At 39.9% G+C, this 21,720-nt stretch overlaps 1 protein-coding gene across 1 annotated transcript in view; it reads right to left on the bottom strand.

Moving 5' to 3' along the window:
• Positions 1-202: 202 nt before the first annotated feature.
• Positions 203-21,720, bottom strand: part of LOC127548365 (serine/threonine-protein kinase 10-like) — a 64,911-nt gene continuing 43,393 nt past the window's right edge. The window contains exons 9-18 of the mRNA XM_051975755.1: positions 18,597-20,633; positions 18,102-18,232; positions 16,917-17,040; positions 11,647-11,823; positions 7,950-8,079; positions 6,238-6,362; positions 5,276-5,461; positions 3,430-3,555; positions 1,707-1,820; positions 203-1,023 (exon numbers count right to left, since the gene is read on the bottom strand). Coding sequence (XP_051831715.1) covers positions 910-1,023; positions 1,707-1,820; positions 3,430-3,555; positions 5,276-5,461; positions 6,238-6,362; positions 7,950-8,079; positions 11,647-11,823; positions 16,917-17,040; positions 18,102-18,232; positions 18,597-20,633 — 3,264 coding nt within the window. The 3' untranslated portion in view covers positions 203-909. The remainder of the gene's footprint in view (positions 1,024-1,706; positions 1,821-3,429; positions 3,556-5,275; positions 5,462-6,237; positions 6,363-7,949; positions 8,080-11,646; positions 11,824-16,916; positions 17,041-18,101; positions 18,233-18,596; positions 20,634-21,720) is intronic.

Below are 21,720 nucleotides of genomic sequence, written 5' to 3'. Positions count from 1 at the left end.
ATTTATGAGCAGGATTTGATTTGTCCTTAAATGGCATATTCCCCAAACCAGATTGTTAAAATAACACCTGGAGCTATGACCTTCACTCTTAAAAAAATTTTTTTTTACTATAAGATGTTATTATAACAATACTATAATATTTTTGTTATAAACTTGAAACCTTAAAGCACATGAATAAAAGCAAAACAATTTACACAAAATCAGAAGTTTACATTGTTTATACTGTAACAAAATATATAAATTTAAGTCATGTCAAATCTGTCTTTTCTGTGTACAATTCTCTTTTTTCTCCTGATTTAGGGTACATTTTCTATATTTGCATATATTATTATGTATATTATTGTAATCAGTATGTAGATTGCTCTTTTGGTTAAATTTTTTTTTACTCTGAACCACTTTATTCAATTTTTTTCATATTCATATTCTTTGTAGAAGTATTGTGTTATGCAGAAGGGAATGGGGTTGCACCATGTGCCACAGACCAGCAGAGGACTGTGAAATACCAGGATAGACCAGACCATCAATGTGGGGAACAAAAAATCCAACTGGATGTTAATACCCTTGGAGTAATATTCTGATGGCCCCACCCTAGTTACGGCAGTGGATTCAGTAATAGTCCATTTTATTCATAAACCACAATTTATTCAACCATTCCATGACTGGTGGGATGGTTCTTTCCAGTTTTTCACTATTAAAAATATTTTGTTACAAATAGATCTTTTTCTTTTCCTTAAGGTATAGTGTATCCCCACTTTTGAAGAAGTTCCAAAAAAAGTCCTCATGAAAGATGTAGGTTAGCTTTCACAGATGAAAGAAGGTGTGGGCTAGCTCTCAGAGGTGAAAGAAGGTGTGGGCTAGCTCTCACAGGGGAAAACAGTGGGTTAGCTCTCTTTACGATGACTGAGGTTATCATGTCGGGAAATGGAACACAGGGAAGAACCGTTGAAGCCTCCTCGCTGGCTCACTCCCTCGCCGGGGCCCTGGGAAACGAAGCTGGGCTCTAGACAGCTCTTCCTCCAGCATCTGAAGGATAGAAAGAAGGAAGCTATACATAGTTCATTCCTTTCTTCTGATCTGCCTGGTTAGTCTTCCTAATGCACAGCTCCCTATTCAAAATTCTGCACTGATTATCCAATAAAGTCCAGACTCCCTAGTACCTCTCTTCCAGTCCCTCCCCACCTGTATCATACACATTCGTGCCCTCTCACAGAATCTATATTTCATCCAAACTGAGTTTCCTAAAGCACAAAGTCTGACCTTGTGTCTCCCCTGCTAAATAAACTTCAGTGGCTCTTGTTACCTCCAGGATCACGTACAAACTCTTTTGTTTAACCGTTAGAGCCCTTCATAATCTGGCTCCAATTTTCCTTTCTAGTTTTGTTATAAATTACTCCTCACCCTGCTTTCGATGGTACATCCAGAAAAACACACAAATGATATTCTGTCTTCCATTTCCACATCTTTGTACTATCCCTCGTGTTTCAAATGCTCTCCCTTTCTATCTCCGCCTCTTAGAGTCTGAAAAATTCTGACAAGGACTTGCCTTGGATCCAATTGGACATCATCACTCCCCTCAGCAAGCATTTATGGAGTGCCTACTGTGAACCACAATTTCCAAATCATCTCTTCATGTCTAAGCCTGGACAATAACCAGAACTTTTCACGTTTCCCTGACCTTCTTCTTCCATCAGTCTCATATACCATACCTCTTTTCGGGCAGCTAGCCTCTCCTGCCATTCATGTAGCTCCATGGTGTGTTCATCATCCAGAGTCATCAGCTTCTTCTTTTCCTGTGCTACCAGGCGCTGAATTTTTTCATTCTATATAGAGAGGTAAAAAGGCAAGCTGGTGAGGTCTCTGCTTGGAACTTCACTGGCCATTACTCATCTAGATTCATCATAGCATATATGCCCTGACCAAGTTTCCACTTATTAACCTGCCACCCGCAGATGGGATTCACCTTTCTTAAGGATGGGCTGCAAATAATACTTGATACTCCAATTTATACAGCCTTTAAAAGTTCTCATATGCCTTATCTTATTGTGTTATCACATCAGCCATGGAAAGAAAGAAGGCAGGTGTTCAATTCAACTAACTTCACTAAGCACTAACCATGTACAAGGGTTCCACTAAGATCCCATTTTCCTAGGCTCCAACATAGCCTTGATATTGCCCTGGTTCTCAAAGTCTAGCCAATGGAACACAAGGGTTGGTAGGCTCTATCAAGCTGGAAAGAAATCCAGGTCTGGAAATAGATTTTGCATCTATTACCCAAGAACTTGCGTATCTAAGGTTGGAAAGGCTCATTGCCAGGTTGATTGCAGAGGTTTTGACCATAACAACTCTCGAGCCTAAATTATAGAGAGATTGAGATCCATGTTGGGGGAAAGGGGAGAATCCACATTGATTATAGTAGGTGCAAGATATTATGGTAAGTATCAGAGGACAGAAAGGTGAAAAAGGACACAGCATCTGTTCAAAGGGAACTTAAACTTTGGGGGAAGGGAAGAAGAAATAAAACATGTGTACACAGATAAGCACAATAAAACTAGAATATCATTGAGTGCACAGGAGAATTCACACATAGTGGAATGAAAGATTCAAAGAGAAATGAATCATTTCCAGTGAGGGGGATAGGGAAAGAGTATTAGGAAAGGCTCTACAAAAAGGGTGTTTTGAATTTGTTCCTTAAAAAAAAGGATTTCCATAGATGTAGGAGGAGTTCATTGCTAACATGAAGGAGAGTACAATTGTTATTCTGTCTTAAAGAAGAATGGGCCATGGCTAAAAATGCAGAATATAAGGAAACTCAGTTTGGATGGAATATAGATTCTGTGGGAGGGCATGAATGTGTATGAGACTAGACATGGAATCAGCAGGATATAAAAGTATGTTAGAGACAGAAGACAAATCAATAAGCATTTTTAAGTGCCTACTATGTGTCTGGTTCTATGCTAAGGATTGGATATACAAAGAAAGAACAAAAAACTTCAAAGCACAAAAACAAAACAAAACAGTGGGGCAGTGACTTTGAGGCTGGGAAGATGGGCTTCCTATCCCTACTTGACATATAGGAAATCTGAAAATCAGACTCATCCAAGCATCCAAGATCACATGGATAAGTTCAAATTAATAGCCAGATTTGAACTCAGGAAGATGAATCTCCTTCTCTTCAGACCAAGCACTCTATTCAGATCCCAGTTTTGACAAGTCACACAGCCTTTCCAGACCCAAGTCCCCCATTTATAAAAATGAAGGGGATAATCTTGAGGGTCCCTTCCAGCTTTGCAGATTTCTAGAAGCAACAGAAACCAAGATTTTCCCACCTGTCTTGAAGGTCGGAGCATCCCTACATGGGGTCTGCTGGGTTTCTGGCATTTCCTTTTCTGCTCTCTCTCACCTGAGGCAAAGAGGGCTCCTATCACTCACCTGCATCTGCCCCACCTCCTGCACATTGGCCTCCAGCTGCTGCTGTAGTTCCTGCAGCTGTTTTTGGTGCTTCTGCTGGCATTGCTCTGTTTCTGCCTTCTGGCGTCCTTCCTCTTGCTGTAAGAACTGCACAAGAAACACATCAAGCCAAATTGGGTTTGGTACCAGGGCAACAAAGCTTCCAGAATCTCCTGAAGTGGAAGGGCAGTGAGGGGGACTTTGGGCTCCTGGCTCAGGCATTGTATAATAAGAATTACACACACAACTCTGATCACACCAGACCTCTGCTCAGAAACCTCCACGGATTCCCCATGGCCTATACTCAGGGTAATCGCAAAACTCCTCACCTGGGTGATGGAGGCCCTGTGCAATCTGATCCCAACTGATGTTTCCATCTTTGCTTCTCGTTACTCTCCCTCTTGTTCCTGTGCTCTAGAAAAGCTGGACCATTTGTTTTTTTTTATGCTGTGCTCTGTTTTTGGAATGACCTCCCTCCCCTCCCCACACACTGAAATCGTATCCATCCTTCAATATGCCATTTAGATGCCATCTCTACAAAGCCTACCCTGGTTCCCTATCCCTAACCCCCACTAGAAGGGACCTCTCAGTAACATCTCCTTTGGTAACGGATCCTGAGGACCACGGGGCTTTTCCAACTGACTTGCAGCTGAAACATTCCCTGTGTGTGGTCTCCCTCCTTAGAATATGAATTCCTTGTTAACAGGGGTGATCTGACTTTTCTCTAGGTATCCCTAATGCTTAGCGCAGTTCTTTGTGCATTATATAAATACATAATAGTATATGCTTTATTTATTAATAACAATAAAAATAATAAATGCTGTATTTATTATGCTTTGCTTAATATTTACAATAATTATGAAATTTATCCTTTCTATACTTATATAGAAATATATTATTAATACATTAATTATAGTGAATAACACTATAAAAATATTAATATAATTATTACTATTATTAATTGATGATCAGTCCTCTGAACTTTCATAGTACTTTGCTGCCATATTTCATCTATTACTTTTATATTCTACCTTATCACAGAATCAGCAGGATATAAAAGTATGTTAGAGACAGAAGACAAATCAATAAGCATTTTTAAGTGCCTACTATGTACCTGGCTCTATACTAAGGATTGGAGATAAAAATCAAAAAACCTCAAAGCACCAAAAAAAACCCAAATCAACTAATCCTTTCACAAGAAGTTCACCATCTAAGAGAGGGGAGACAATAAACAACTATATATGGGCAGAATATGTGTGTGTGTGTGTGTGTGTGTGTGTGTGTAGGCAGAATATATATGTATGTGGGTGGATATAGGTAAGCATATATCCACCCACATACATATGATGAAAGAGGTAATCAATAGAGGGAAGGTATTGACATTAAAGGGGCAGAAGGGCCAAGCCCCTCATTTTGGAGGAAACTGGAAACCAGCCAGGTAAGAGCATTTGCCTGAAGTCACGCTTCTAGTGGCAGAGACCAGACTGGATTAGATCATATTCCTTTAGGTTCTAGCTTACCTCATGTTTCTTTTACGAAATCACAGAATCTTGGAGTTGGAAGAGACTTCAGTGGCTGTCTGGACTAACCTGTACCTGAACAGGAATCCTGTTCTAATGGAAAGAGCCTGGATGGGGACTCAAGATTCCTAAGTTTTCAGTCTAACTCTGTTCGTCACTTTGGATAAAGTCTCTTCACCCATCTGGGTTCCAAATCCCCCCTCCATGAAGTGAGCAGTTCGCACAGGATGTCTAAGGCCCCTTGTACCATTCTAAATTACTGTTCTCATGGTAAGGGACTGACAAATACTTACTCCATGGACCAGTACCTGTTTGAGCTGCTCTCTGTGCTCAGAACCACTTTTGTCCTGAAACTTGAGGCTCTCTTTGAACTGGGCTAGGCGGGCCCTGGCCTCGCTTCGCTGAGATTTTAGCTGCTGGCTTCTCTCCTGGGCCTGCTGGTTTTTCAACTCTTCCAATAGGAGGTGATGGAAGCTGTGCATCCTTTCATTATCCTGCAAAGCACAAGACAAGACTTTCATATAAAGTAACTTATCCATCCATCTTATTCTCTTTCTCCTTCACTTTCTATTACTCTCCTGTTACCTGATTTTTCTTTCTTTCTAAAATAGCTAGATGATACAATAAATAGGATAATGGATTTGGAGTGAAGAAGACTTGGGTTGTCATCTCTCAACCCAATGTTAAGTATTATACACTTAACAGTTATGTGACCCTTACTAAACAAGTCACCTTTCTCAGTGTCAGCTTTCTCATCTGCAAAATGGGGGTGATAGTAGCACCTATCTCCCAGAGGTTATTGTGAGGATCAAATGAGATAACCTGGAAAGCTTTTTGCAAACCATAAAGCACTATATAAAAAGATATGTGGGCAGTCAATTGAATGCTGAATTTGGTGCCTAAAAAGTAATGGGCTAACCTTGTAAAACTCAAACCTATTAATAGTTATGGGAAGAATAAATCCAGTTCCTTTAAGTGCCTACTTACCCCATTTTAGACCCTGAATGCCTTGAGGGGCAACTTTGGGAGAGTCATTTAAGAAGAGGGGATTGGATTCAAGCAGAGCTGCTCTTTGATTGAGGTTAGTAAGATTAGGTATCAAAAAATCATTGGGAGCGGGGCAGCTAGGTGGCTAGAGTACCAGCCCTGAAGTTAGGAGGACCTGAGTTCAAATTTGGTCTCAGACACTTAATATTTCCTGGCTATGTGACCCTGAGCAAGTCACTTAACCCCAATTGCCTCAGGGGGAAAAAAAAAGCATTGGTACTACCTTCTCATGGCGCTTGGTCAACTGTTGCCTGTGCAGGGCGTACTGTTCCTTCACCTGCTGCTTGAAGAGTTGATATTTTTCTTGTAAGTGGGACTGTTCCAGCTGCCAGATCACAGCCTCCCGAGCTGCAGAAAAGAGGTTTCTTCATCATTACAAATTCTCATAATTATGTATTTTCTTCAAAAAATGGGCATTAATAACATAATTATTATTATTGAGGATGGGACAGAAATTTGCAAAATTTTTTGACATGAAAAATGTGGATTTTATATTCCAGAAGGTTGTGAATGATTGGACTAGGTCATTGCTAAGGCCCTTCCCAGGTCTAACACTTCCATGAACTTCTGTCAAAGGTTATTCCATCCATTTTCGGCTCCTATTCCATCAACTTGATCCAGTCAATTGGATCTTTGGATGCTCTTGTTGAGGTCTTCAACCTTGATAGGAAGGTCCTATGAAAGATGGCTTAGGATAACTACCCCTCTTTCTAGGTCCACAGCTGTCTGCTAATCTGTGGGAAACTACTACTCAATACATTCTTAATCTTATAAACCAAGATCCTGATCCAAGGCCCTCAAATAGACTAGCTCCAATTCATTTTTTTTCAATTTTTCCATATACCACTCCATTCCATGTACTTTACATTCTGACCGCCTTGTCTCCTATTCTCATCCTTCCCTCTACTGTCTACATGCCCCTTGCTCACTAAACCGGATCCTGTAGTAAAAGACTGGCATTTCTTAGAAAGCTCCATAGGAAGTCTACCTATGGTCACTTTCTCTCCAGACCATCCCTCAGTTTCCCTGCCAGACTCTGTGCTGCAGTCACTGAACATTGAAGTCAATTCTTTCTGAGCCTGAGGTAAGGTAGGGGTAGAATGTGTAGGATACTATGGAAAGAGTGACCCATGTCTTTAGAATTCCTTGCCATTAGACTCTGGCCTAGATCCTCATGTTGATATTCCAGGTACTGTGTTGTTATCTCTTCCACATCGCTACTTTCTCCATCATAGTTTTGATATGTCACAGGTTGACATAAGAGATTAAATGTGAATTTTGTTTTGTTTTGTTTTTTGCAAAAGCCAGAGATAACATGTAAAAGCCAGCAAATGACACAGGAAAAGTTTAGAAAATCAAAAATACACAAAATATATGAATAGCATTGTATAATATCAACATATTTTATCTTTTGATACTGTAATAATTCAGACTTCTCTGGTACAAAAGGTGGGCCAAAATTTTTACATAGATTTTCCATCTCATGGGGATACAGCCCCCCTAACCCCTGTGATGTGAAAGGAATAACTATATGCATAATTTCTTTTAGGATCCCTGTTGTCCTTTCATGGATGGTCATGGAATCACTGAATTTTAGACTTGGGAGGGATCTTTGGGTCATCTAGTCTTTTTTCTTATTCAAAGCATGAATCCCTTCTATAATATCCCTTAATAAGAGGCCACTTAACTCCTAATGAATGCAATGATGAGGAACTCATCACCTAATAAGACACATCATTCAATTTTTAGCCAGCCCTACAAAGGGAATTTTTTTTTATATTGAGATAAAACCTACTTCTCAGTCACTTTGACCTATTGGCCCAATGTTTGCACTTTGGAACCTCTCAGAATAGAGTTAGCTCCTCTCATAAATGACAGTTCCTCACATACAAGGGTATCTGTCACATCTGTATATAATTTTGAGCTTAGCCCTACCTCTTTTGAGGCTATGGACTTTGCTGGTGCATTCCCATTCAATGGAGGTCACTTTTTTCTTATGCTCCTGAATCAGTTTTTGTAGGGCTTGGTTCAACTGTTCTTGCTGATGCTGGTTAAAATTCTGCTCCTAAAAAAAAAAAGAAAAGTTTTTTTAGTCCAATAACAACAGCAGCATCACCATCACCATCCCATTATTGTCACCACCATCATCACCATCATCATCATGTATTTTTTCATCCACTGCTGGGTGCAGAACACCATGGATAAACAGTGAACATAGGAAGATGCATGAGAGAGGGTCCTTTTCCTCAAGGCATTTAAATTGGAAAATCTTTTTTTTTTAAACAAAGAACAAGTGTAAAGATAACATAACATATAGTGTATAGAGGACCAGTATAGAAGAAAAATCTGGGTTGGGTTGGGGTCTTGTCTCTGACATTATTCATTGTATGAAGCAACAACCTCTCTGTGGCCCCAAGAAATTCTAAGACTTTAAATTATACATGAATGCCAATCTACTTAAGTGAATGAAGTCTCCATATACAGTGTTCTCTGCACAGATGGAATTAATAAGGAAAAGATCTATTTTTTCCAGACCCCACTAGATTGGCATATGGTACATAAGCTAAAGATGTATTGCCCAGAATGATACCCCAAATGAACTACAACCAAAAAAAAATGTACAAATTAATTTCTAGTAGGTGCTAAAGAAAAGGACCCTCTGTCTTTGAAAGTTATATCCTCTCTGTGTTACTAAGAGACAATGTTGGCTAATGGGTAGAGTTCTTTTTTTCATGCTTTGCATACTTTTATTTTTTTTGTTCTGGCCAGGAAAATTTCTATTTTTATTTTTTTTTATTTTTTAACTTTTTTAAAATTAAAATTTTTTATTTACAAAACATATGCATGGGTAATTTTTCAACATTAACCCTTACAAAACCTGTTCCAAAATTTCCCCTCCTTCCCCCTATCCCATCCCCTAGATGACAAATAGTCCAATATATGTTAAACATATTAAAATATATGCCAAATTCACTATATAAACACATATTTATACAGTTATCTTGCTGCACAAAAAAAATCAGATGAAGAGGGGAAAAAACCTGAGAAAGAAGACAAAATGCAAGTGAACATCAACAGAGTGAAAATGCTATGTTGTGGTCAACACTCAGTTCTCATAGTCTTCTCTGGGTGTAGGATGGCTCTCTTCATCACTGAACAACTGGAGCTGGTTTGAATCATCTCATTGTCAAAGAGAGCCACGTCCATCAGAATTGATCGTTATATAGCCTTGTTGTTGTGTATAATGATCTCCTGGTTCTGCTCACTTTATTTAGCATCAGTTCATGTAAGTCTCTCCAGGCCTTTCTGAAATCCTCCTGCTGAGTGTTTCTTACAGAACAATAATATTCCATAATATTTATATGCCACAATTTATTCAGCCATTCTCCAATAGATGGGCATCCATTCAGTTTCCAGTTTCTGGCCACTACAAAGAGACCTGCCACAAACGTTTTTGCACATGTGGGTCCCTTTCCCTCCTTTAAGATTTCTCTGGGATATAATCCCAGTAGTAACACTGCTGGATCGAAGGGTATGCACAGTTTGATAACTTTTTGAGCATAATTCCAAATTGCTCTCCAGAATGTTTGGATTCGTTCACAACTTCACCAACAATGTATCAGTGTCCCAGTTTTCCCTTTTCCCCTCCAACATTAGTCATTATTTTTTTTCTGTCTTCTTAGCCAGGTGTGTAGTGGTATCTGTCAGAGTTGTCTTAATTTGCACTTCTCTGATCAATAATGATTTGGAACACCTTTTCATATAACTAGAAACAGTTTCAATTTCTTCATCTGAAAATTGTTCATATCCTTTGACCATTTATCAATTGGAGAATGGCTTGATTTCTTATAAATTTGAGTCAATTCTCTATATATTTTAGAAATGAGACCTTTATCACAACCTTTGAATGTAAACATGTTTCCCCAGTCTATTGCTTCCCTTTTAACCTCGTCTACATTAGTTTTGTTTGTACAAAAAGTTTTTGACTTAATATAATCAAAATTATCTATTTTGTGATCAATAATGATCTCTAGTTCTTTTTTGGTCACAAGTTCCTTCTTTCTCCACAGGTCTGAGAAGTAAACAATCCTATGTTCTTCTAATTTGTTTATAATATCATTTTTTATGTCTAGATCATGAACCTAATGGTTAGAGTTTTGTACTTGGATTCAAATCCCATATTTGAACATTGTCCCATGGACAAGCCATCCTACATCTCTAAAATTCAGTTTCCTCATCTATAATAGGACATCTATACTCTATAAATAATCTACCTATGCTTTTTAAGTACTTCTTGTTGCATGGGGTTATTATAGAAACTCAACTAGATAATTTATGTAAAGCACTTTACTTTAATGTCTATGTAGGAAGCCTGGTGGTACAGTGAATAGAATGCTGCGGAAAGGAAAACTTGGTTCAAGCCTCAGACACTTACTTAGCTATGTGACACTAGACTTTTTATCAGTATTTGCCTAAGTTTCTTTATCTGTTAAATGGGGATAATAATAGTATCTACTTTCCAGAATTGTGAGGATAAAATGAGATATTATTTGCAAAGCACTATGTAAGTTTTAATAGGGCTATATAATGCTTGATAATTATTATTTATAACTGTCCATCAGAGGCTTTGACACTGCATGCTAACATTTGAATTGGCTTTCTTCAATATAAATATATAAATTATGAAAAGTAATGTTCAAAAGTGTCTCTTCATGAAATATTCTATCTGGATGATTTCAGAAAGGCCTGGAGAGACTTACATGAACTAAGTGAAGCTAAGTGAAGTGAGTAGAATCAAAAGAACATTGTACATAGCAACAAGATTATGTGATGATCAATTATGATGGACTTGGCTCTTTTCAATAATGAGATGATTCAGGCCAATTCCAATAGACATGATAGAAAGAGTCATCTATATCCAGAAAGAGGACTATGGGGACTAAATGGGGATGACAACATAGTATTTTCACCTTTTTTGTTGTTGTTGGTGTACTTAGTTTTTTCTCTCATTTTTTCCTTTTTTGTTCTGATTTTTTTTATGCAGCATGATAAATGTGGAAATATGTTTAGAAGAATTGCACATGCTTAACCTATATTGGATTACTTGCTGTCTAGGGGAGGAATGAGAGGGGAAGAAAAGGAAAAAATATGGAACAAAAGGTTTTGCAAGGGAGAATTTTGAAAACTATCTTTGCATGTATTTTGAAAAACAAAAAGCTATTATTAAAAAAATAAACATAAACAAAAAATAAGCCTACCTACCTCTAGTCCCAAATCAGGTAGGATCCATATCAAATTTGTCTTCTGAAGGGCTTAAATCTAACCAATCACTCTATTCCCTCCCTTTTCCTATTTTCCTTAAATCCTGGTCACCTCACCCAAATTATGGTCTTATCTCTACTTGTTCCGTGGTGAGAATCAACTTGAGGACTCCTGAAATACCTCCTGAAACAATATGTATTGTTCCAATTTTTGCATCAGTAAGATCCTAACTTGATACCAGGTAGGTGATGGATGGCATGTGTCTGTACTGGGACTGCTGGGCCCTTAGCTCCTCTTTATCTCACATTCTCCTCCCAGACTCTAAAGATCATCCTTGGGATCTGGACTACACAGAAATGCAGTTTCTTACCTTTTTCCTGTTCTCTCTCAGGTCAGGTAACTTCTTAGTGCTTTTCTCCTGCTGGGCTTTTAGGCGCAGAGCCCGGTCCTGGAGTCTCTGGGTATACTCTGCTTCTAGCCTTTCTGTAATCTGCTGGTGATGGCGTTCCACAGCCTCCACTTGGCTATCATAGTATTGTTTCTTGCCCTGTGAAGAGACGGGTTCCCACTCTGTTCTTTATTGTGAATGCATTCCAACATGTTCCAGGTATCCCCTTACTTCTCCTAAGCATGGAACAGATTTAACTCTGCTCCTGAAGTGGGGAGGTTTACTCTTGGGAATGAAGGAGAAGGGAAGGCTGGAAGATGATTCGAGTTTCCTGTCTCCCTAGAAATGAATTCCTAGGGGAGCCACACTTTTATATTCTAGCTCTTGCTCAGTACAGGCTTGACTTCCTCAAAGGTGATTTGGCATTTTTAAAAAGTCAAGTCTCAGCAACACCAAAGTAGATTTCTGAGGTGATTCAAGGCTATCCTTTCATAACCATTGATGTCCTAAGCACAGGCAAGAGGGCTAAAAACACAGGAGGGAAAGACAAAAGTTCCTAAATGTGCAATCCAGAACCGGAGGAAGGTCTGATTCTGTGACTTTACATTTCAAAGCCAGAACACAATGAATTACTAACAAAGATAAACCCTCAGTTTTTTATATTTTTTTCATACTTTTATTATCCATCAAAGTGTTTTGCAAACCTTAAAAAGATAAATGGACTAGATGATGATTGTGATTATCTTGTAGACAGCATAAACTCATTGTTACAGGTGGATAGAATATTGGGATTGGAGTCAGGAGGTTCGAATCCTGCCAAGCTGTGTGAGTACAGGCAAGTCACTTAAACTCTCTCAGTTAGAGTTCTCATCTATAAAATGTGGACAAAGATGTTATGAGGGAAGAAACGTGGATTTGGAGTTAGAGGTTTGGGGTTCAAATCTCAGCCTCTCTCATATATCACCTATGAGACATTAGGCAAGTTACTTCTTTGGGTCTTAGTTTCTTCATCTGTAAAATGAGGAGGTTGGATCAAATAATTTCTAAAGCACCTGACTGCTCTGAATCTATGTCCCTGTGAGCGAGAGTACCCAACTCACAGGGCTGCTATAATAGTCTAATGAGAAAGTATTTTTCAAATGTTTAAAATTCTATTTCAGTTATCATTTACTGTATGCTTCATTTTATGTGAAGTGTTTGCATTTTCTTATTTTTGTTGTTATAAAGACACACCTTTATTCTCATTTGTACAAAAAAGAGTAGACACAATTAAATGACAATAAAAACCATTAGCTTGTAGTTCAAGTAGATAAAAAAACACAATAAATATCTCACAGTAGAGGTAGCAATTTTCCTTCCTCTGATTATTGAATACTCCAGTAAAAAAAAAAACATGATTAGATCAGACTTTCTGGATGAAGAATAATGAACGTCTCAGTAGTCTTAATCTGGTCTGAATAGTACTTGCATTTTCTGCAATAAAATGTTATTACTCAACTGCTTTGGGATTGTAACTAGTGAAAAGAGAACATATACCAAAAAGAGAACATAGAACCAAAATGAAAAGTGAATAGAGAAAGCCAGAGGTGATTTGACTGGATACTCTCTAAAAGAATAAAATTAATTGAGATGAATTGTGAAGGGTATAGAACTTGGGGAGGTTTTCACATAGCCTTCAAAATTCTGTCAGTCTTGTTTAAAGATGAATTCTGGAGTCCCTGTCTAAGAAAGACAAAAAATATAGGGTTGTGGTGCCCATTTGGTTTTGGACTTTTGGAATCAGAAAGCTTGATTATCTCTGGAATGAATACATGAAGTTTGGGAAAAGATTAGACTGAAAATAGACTGTAATACATTATTGACAAAGAACTGCAGAAGAAGCAGATGGTGCTTCATCAAAGAGATGGGTGCAAGAAAAGAAAATGGGCTGGTTTCTTAGCAAATGAAATATGAGCCAGAGATCATTATCTATGTATTCTATTGTTGATATGCAATGTCAAGAGTTCTGGGAGAACTAGATCTCTGTTTTATGCCCAGAGCATATAGGGTAGATCCTTGTGGAGGATTTATGGGAGATCTTGGTCAAGAACCACAAAGGAAGGGGTATGGACAGTTTATTTCTTAGTCCTAATCCTTCTTATACCCCCTGTCACCTCTGAGATAATTGATCACCCTCTTCTCCTACATTCTCTCTCACCTCTAGATTTTCTTGTCATTTTTCTGCCTTAGCTTTCCTACCTATCTTCCCATCTCCTCTCATTCTTCTTTACAAATTCTTCATCTACATGATACCCACTGACTGTGGGTCTCTCCCAGGGTTCTTTCTTGGGCCCTTTTCTCTTCTCCCTCCATCCTATATTGCTTGGTGACCTCATCCCACTATTTCAATTATCTTTTCTAAGCAGATTATTCCCAAATCTATATATACAGCCCTAATCTCTCTCCAGCACTCCAGTCTTGCACTTCCTCTTAGAAGACATATCTAACTGCATGTTCCAAAGGCAAACCAAGTTAACATGTTTAGAATTCAACTCGCCAAACTTATCTTGTTTCACACTTTGCTGTTTCTCTGAAGCATACCTCCATTCTCTTACTCACTTAGGCTTCCTGAAACCTTGGTTTTTCTCCCAATTCCACTCTGACATTCACTCCACATAGCATCCAATCTCTTACCAAGTCTTGTCATTCCTACCTTCATTGCATCTCTCACATACATCCCCTCCTTTCCATTCATCCAAGCCATTGCCCTGGAACAGGTTCTCAACATTTCTTACCTGGACTATTTTACAAGGATTTTCTGTTGTCTTCCTTCCCTCAAGTCCCTCCCTGTTCTAATCCACCCTCAATTTAGTTGCCAAAGTGATTTTCTTAAAGGATAGGTTTGACCATGCTGTTGACCTACTCAACAAACTCTAGCAGCAACCTTCAGGATATTATTTTCAGGATCAACCATAAAATACTCTGTGGAGCATTTAAAGCCCTTCACAGCATGGCCCCTTTCTTACACTTTAATTTCTTCCATATATCCTACTATCCAGCAACACTTGCCTTCTTACTGTTCTATATATCTGACCTTCCATTTCCTAACTGCCACTCCATGCCTTTTTTACTGACTGTCCCCCATACCTTCTTTCTTTCTGTCTATGGGATTCTCTGGTTTCCTTCAACACTCAGCTCAAACCCCATCTTTGCCCGTCTCTCACACTTGCTAGTATCTTTTCTCTGAGATGACTTTCTCTATTTTGTATATATCTTATATGTACATAGTTGTTTTTGTTGGTTTTTTTTTTTGGTTCTACCATTAGAATGTAAACTTCTTGAGGGCAGGAGCTATCTTACTTTTTCTATTTGTATCCTCAGTGCTTAGTATACTGTGCCCAGCACATAATAAGCCTCTTAATAAAGTTTTTTTAATTCATTCCCTCATTCATTCATTTATATTTATTATTTATATTACATATTTAATTATTCATATTTATTAAGTTCCTACTGTACTTAAAGAGCACTGTGCTAAGCACTGAGAATACTGAAGGAAATGAGTCCACAGTTCTAATGACCTTGTGATGAAGAGAGCCATCTATTCCCAAAGAGAAGATTGTGGGCACTGAGTATGGATCACAATATAAAATTCTCACTTTTTTCTTATTGTTTGCTTGCATTTCATTTTCTTTCTTATTTTTTTCCTTTTTGATTTGATTTTTCTGTGCAGCAAAATAATTGTATAAATATGTATGCATATATTGGACTTAAAATATATTTTTTATCATGTTTAACATATATCGAATTACTTGCTATCTAGAGAAGGAGGGAAAATTGGAACACAGGGTTTTGCAAGGGTTAATGACAAAAAATTATCCATCCATATCTTTTAAGAATTAAAAAGCTTTGATTTAAAAAAAATAAAGAAAGAAAAGAAAAAAAAAGAATGAAAAATGAGTCCATTTTTCCATTGGTGGTGATGGTAGAGTTAAAAGTTGTACTCAGAGAAGCAAAAAGAAGTTTATTGGAGTAAGGAAGCATCAATTACAGAGGAACTCACTTAAGACTCCCAACGTGCATGGCCTTGGACTGAATCTTTAAAAAGGCTAAGATAGAAGGAATTCCAGGTCAGATTGAAAGAAGGCTTAGAGATAGAAGACAGAGTGTGAACCTTGGGGAAGAACAAATAAGCCAGTTTAGTTGGGCTGCACAGAGTGTAAACAAGAATAATAAGAAATAAGGTCAGAACCAGATGGTGAAGGACTTAAAAGATTGAAGAGTTCGTATGTTATCCTAGAGGCAATAAGAAGTCACAGAAGATTTTTGAGTAGAAAAGCAACATGGTAAGATTATTTTGTGGTAGGGAAGAGGATTAGAGGGAGAGGGTAGGCAACAAAGAAGGAAGAGGGAGTACAAAATACTTCCCCTACCACTGGGTTGCTTCAAGGGCCATTTCTGTTTTGAGAAAAGGGATGTAAGGGTCTGCTAGATGGTAAAATGGATAGAGCAAGTGGATCTGGAGTCAGGAGGTTCAAATATGATCTCAGACACTTACTATCTATGTGATCCTCGACAAGTCACTTAATTACAGAGAGAGAAAGAGAGAGAGAGAGAGAGAGAGAGAGAGAGAGAGAGAGAGAGAGAGAAGGAAGGAAGGAGGGAGGGGAGAAAGGAGGAAGGGAAGGGAGGAAGAGAAGGAGGGACAGAAGAAGGGAAGGACAGAGGCAGGAGGGTAGGGAGGAAGGAAGGAAGAAAGGAAGGAAGATAGGAATGAAAAAAGGAAGGAAGAAAGGAAGGGAGGAAGGGAGAAAGGAAAGAAGAAAGAAGGGAAGAAAGGAAGGAAAAGAGGAAAGAAAGAAGGAAGAAGGTAGGGAGGGAGAGAGGAAGGAAGGAAGAAGAGAGGAAGGAAGAAGGAAAAAAGGGAGGAAGGAAGGGACAGAAGAAGAGAAGGACAAAATGAGATAGGGAGGAAGGAAGGGAGGAGGAAACGAAGAAAAGAAGGTAGGAATAAAAAAAGGAAGGAAGAAAGAAAAGTAGGAATGAAGGAAGGAAGGTAAGAAGGAAGGAAGGAAGACAAAGAGAAAGGGGATGTAACAATCATAGGATGTTGAGATCATTTCATTCACCTTCATTATATTACAGGTCCAGAGAAGTTAAAGAATTTGAAATAAGTGATAAAGATAGTAAATAGAGGAAGTGTGTTCTAATCTAGTTTCTCTGACTTGTATAAGCGAGTACTCTCGCCACATACATAAGGTGAAGATTATAGTTACCGTCATTTCCAGCTCGATGTGGCGGAACATATGTTCCCTCTGCTGATGGAGTCTCTGGTCCAGCTGAGCTTGGGCCCTCTGCTCTTCCTTCTGAAGGAGCCGCAGCTCCTGTAGCTCCTTACGACTGAAACATAGCAGACTATTCAGAATTGTGATAGGATGTCTTCAAGCATTCCCTGGGGGAGATTGATCCATTTTATAGGTGTGAACACTGAGGCTAAACCAAGAAATACCCATTCACCTGGATGGAGAAGAAACCTGGGAGATTTGACTGTCCAATCTGTGACAGAGTACTGGATCTGGGATCAGGGGACCCAGGTCTGAATCCCATTTACATCTGTAACTTAAGATGGGTCACAATCTCTTTGGATCTTAGGTTGCTTTTTTTTGTAACTTTTTTTTTAAAATTAACAAACTTATTTTCTCTCCCATCCATCACCCTTCTCATGACCTCAGTTTCCTCATTTGTAGAACGAGGGAGTTAGACTGGAAGAAAACCAATCTTAGTTTACAACTCTAAATGATAACCCTCAGTGCCTCAGTGGGCAACAATATTCCCCTAGTCACAAGGAATAACTAATGCCAGGTGAATACAGGAGTCCCATCAGCCCTTCTGGGCCCTTATAATGGAAAAGAACCATCTTGTTTTCTTGCATTTTTGTCCTCGGCCCTCAGCACAATGTCTATCACAGAGTAAACATTTAATAGAGATTATATGTACTTATATAGGCATCTGGGTATACACTGATGGACTGCTTACATTTGTTTCTAAAAGTGGTTATGTGTTTGCCCATACAAGGCCATTGTGGGGAACCTTTTTGCACCTCAGTGGCAAATGGATTAAAGGAGGAAACCCTGTGGGCTTCGGTGAGGGCAGGTTTTCATTCCGATATTTTTGAGTCCTAAGTTTGGAAAGGACTTTCAGGGGTCTGCCACGGGGCAGATGGAATGCTTCCGGGGGGGACTGGCAAGCTGTCCGTGTTTCTCTGTATCTGCCTCAGACCCCCTCCTGCTATGTTGACATAATCAATAATTTCTAACTCTATCACTCCTGCTCCCCAGCCCAGACAAAAGCCCCGCTTCCCGTGGGAAACTCCTGAGGTCATTTTTGGTTTGGCAGAGAGGAACTGGTTCCCTTCTCTGAATCCGGCCGTTCCGAGGGGGCCGGGGGTTCCTTTATCGTACCGGGCGAAACGGACGCTCTCTCCTTTCCGGTCAGCATCCTGCACGGGCCTGGAAGTTGTCACGCTGACCTCCTTCCCATCCACCACAAACTTGCGCGTTTTCTTTACAGTTTTCCTGAAGGAAATGTTGTCCTGAAGCCAAAAAACAGAGTTTGCATCCCCATAAACTCTAGCATCCTGGGGACCTAAGGTGATGAAAGTACTATCCTCTCCCACCAGGGGGCAGCCCCTTCTTTGTTCTGGTCCCACCAAGGTAGGGTGGTCAGGGCCAAATTGGTTGCAGGAAAATGACTTTAAATTATTCCAGCTGTGCAGGTAGATAATTTTATCGTGGGTCCCTTCCCCTAGGGCCAATCCTGAACTATACAGAGAAAAAAAATAAACTCTGCCTGGTTAAATTACCAGTCCTGGGGATGGGATTATCTCAAGGTGACTTTTATTCCCAACCACGGTGAGAAACCCTTTTTCTGGCTCCCTTCTCAATAAACAACCTTACCTGGCTAATGTCACTGGTAACTGGTGAAAACCTGACAATGGGCATTTTGTCACCAGCCACGTGGTTCATGATAGTTCTTGAATCCGTTCCTTCCAAAAGGCTTGCCTCAGTCTTCTGGACTCTGCCTTTACTCCATGATCCCCCGCTTTGTTCCAAGTTCCCTTCTGCAAAGTTAACTTTCTCCCCACCACTCAGGGGCTCAGGGATTCCCGACCCTGATGGTTCCTGCAAGGTCTCAGCTGTCCGAGCCAGGTGTAGAGCGAGCTCCTTAACATGACCTTCTTCTGCGTCTCTGGCTTGGTCCTCAGAAGGCTGGACATGTTCTGTGACATTTATAAAGGTCTCCATGGGGGCCACTACTACATTATCCTCTGTCTCTGAAATCTCCTTCTCACCTTTAGAGAAATTTGTTTGTATGGTCACTGCCTGAGGACAAGGAGCCCCCTGTCCTTCAAGCCTCTTTGATTTCTCTGTTGAGTTTGAAGACATGTTTTTCTTGGCATCCTCAATTTTTCCCTCCTGTGTTTTTCTCAGCAACAAATTAGCTCCTTCCTCTGGCTTTGGGGGATGGGATTCCCCTTGGTATGAAGAGTCTATTGCACTGAGCGACCCTTTTAGATTCTGGGTACCACAGCCAAGTTCATCTCCTGAGTTGGGGGACTCTTGAGGGCAGCATAAACAGTGTCGTGAATCCTCTGTTATTAGCTTTTCAGTATTACTGGGCAGGTCAGTCTGAACGAGGGCCCCTGGGTCTTGGATGTTTAGGAATTCGGTCATGTTCTGGCAGAGATTGGAACCCTCCATCACACACTCAGCTCCTGACTTTTCATCTTTTGTGAGACTAGACATAAACATCCCATCTAAGTGCTGAGATTTGGTTCCTTCCAGCAGTTCACCCCCAGTCCATTGCCTGCCAGTAGAACTGAGCTGATTATAGAAGACTTTCCTTTCTTTATCACAGAGGGGATCATTCGACAGTTCTGGTTCAAGAGACATCCTTTTATATAAGGAAATCTCCAGGTTTCCTCTGGGATCATGCTTCTGTTCTGAATTCTCCAGAACTGCCATAGAACTGGTCATTGTGGGCTCTTCCAGATCCAGATTAACCTGCTGCTTGTCTCCTGTTGAGGGGTGGGTAACAGCCCCTCTGGGGCCATCTGGGATGGGCAGCCCTTCTGGGGTGTCTGAGCCAATGTCTTCTTGACTCTTTGGAGTCTTCAAAGTCCCACTCTGAGTAGTAGGTATTCCTTCCCCTGCCAGGAGTCTCTCAGAGAGGCTCGTGGGGGAGCATGGGAAAAGCTGGCATCCCTGGGGCTTAGCTGGGCAATCAGTCTTGGCTGTCCATTTCATCACTGTGTCTGACTCAGGGGAGAGTGCCTTGGGAGAAGGAAGAACATCACTCTGTGAGTTTAACTTAGCCTGAGGCTCAGAGCTGGAAGTGGGTTGCTCTTCCAAAAGATCTTTTTCACCTTGAGTGACCAACAGCTCATGAGTCCTCCCGGCTAGTGGGTCAAGAATGTCCTGGGACTTAAACCCACTGAAGAATGACCTTCGTCTCATTAGCTTCGAGACTTCTGAAGGGCCTTTGGAGAAAAGCTTCGCGGAACTTTGAGAATCAATGGTGGTAACCAGGATAGGTGCAGACTTGCGTCTCATCTGCTTCTTCAAACTGCAAGTCCGGTTGGCTCTTGGCCGAAGCAGCCTTTGACTTGGACCAACAGAGCTTTGCCGATTGAGCCTAAGTCCTGGTGGATTAAGGGAATGAGCAAGGGAATTGGTGTAAGCACCATCACCTGGCTTGTCTGGAGACCCTCCCTGAAGACTTTGCTGGAGGAATACTGGATTCTCCTCCCTGGCCTGAGGTTTAAAGTCATTTCCTTTGACAGCTAGAGGTGTAGGTAGGAGTTGGACACCCTTGCTGTCTATATCTTCTCTATCTGGCTTCTCCAAGGAGAACTTCTTATCTTTTGAGTCTCTTTCTGGTTCTACAGGAGGAATATCATCACTAGAGAGGGAACGTGTGTGATCTTGACTTGGCTGAGAGGCAAAAAGAGAAGCAAAGTTAGGGCCTTCCTGACTTTTTATAATAATAGTTCACATTTCCACGGCATTTTCAAGTTTTTTTGTATCCCCAGAACTTAGCTTAGCACCTGTCATAAACACATAATAAATACTTGTTGTTTGAGAAAACACTGTCCTCATTTGACTCTGTGATGTGGGTACAATAGGTATTATTGCCATTCTAGAGATGAGAAAACAGAATCTCAGCTTAAGTATCTTACTCATGGTTACAAAATAAGCATCATAGCTGACATCTGAACCCACACTGCCTGACTTTGAAGTCCAGCATCCTTGTTTATTGTCTCCTATGATTATAAGCTTATTGAAGGCAGGAAGTGTCTTTCTTTTTCTTGTATTTCTAGTGCTTAGCCTAATACATGGCACATAGTAGATACTTGATAAATATTTATTGATTTTTAGACCTTCTATGATATTTTTTTTGCCCAAGATTACACACTGCTGATGAAAAGATGATTGATACTAATGCAAATCTGTAGCTGTTCTGCAATGTCATCTTGTAGAGTTGCTTAGAGTAAGATTAAGAATTTTCTTTGGGTTTCCCAACTAGTATGTCTCAAAGGAAAGGCTTTCTTGCCTCTGAAGCCTTCCTCTTATCCAAGATATCAGGCTGAGCCACCTCTCTTTATGGTATTAGAATACTGGGGCAGAATTTGGGTATTTTGCTTTTTCTTTCATGGTTAATTCTGGCCTTTGGAAAATATGCTAAAATCTTTTAAAGAAGAAAACAGATAAAACATTTCTTAGAGGAGACAGAGACAGAGAGACAGAGACAGATGAGATAGTGAGAGACATACAAAGAGAGAGAGAAAGAGAAAGAGAGACAGAAAGATAGAGAAGAAAGAAAGGAGAGGAGAGAGAGAAAGGGAGAAAGAGACAAAGAAAGAGAGACATAGATAGAGACAGATCAGACAGATAGAGACACAGAGAGAGAGAGACAGAAAGAGAAATAGAGAGACAGAGACAGGTCAGACAGAAACACAATTAGAGAGACAGACATAGAGACAGAGACAGAGACACAGAAAGGCAGAGAGATACACACACA

The sequence above is a fragment of the Antechinus flavipes genome, chromosome 2, assembly GCF_016432865.1.
Source record: "Antechinus flavipes isolate AdamAnt ecotype Samford, QLD, Australia chromosome 2, AdamAnt_v2, whole genome shotgun sequence".
Taxonomy (NCBI): Eukaryota; Metazoa; Chordata; class Mammalia; order Dasyuromorphia; family Dasyuridae; genus Antechinus; species Antechinus flavipes.
This window is presented reverse-complemented; position numbering and strand designations above follow the sequence as displayed.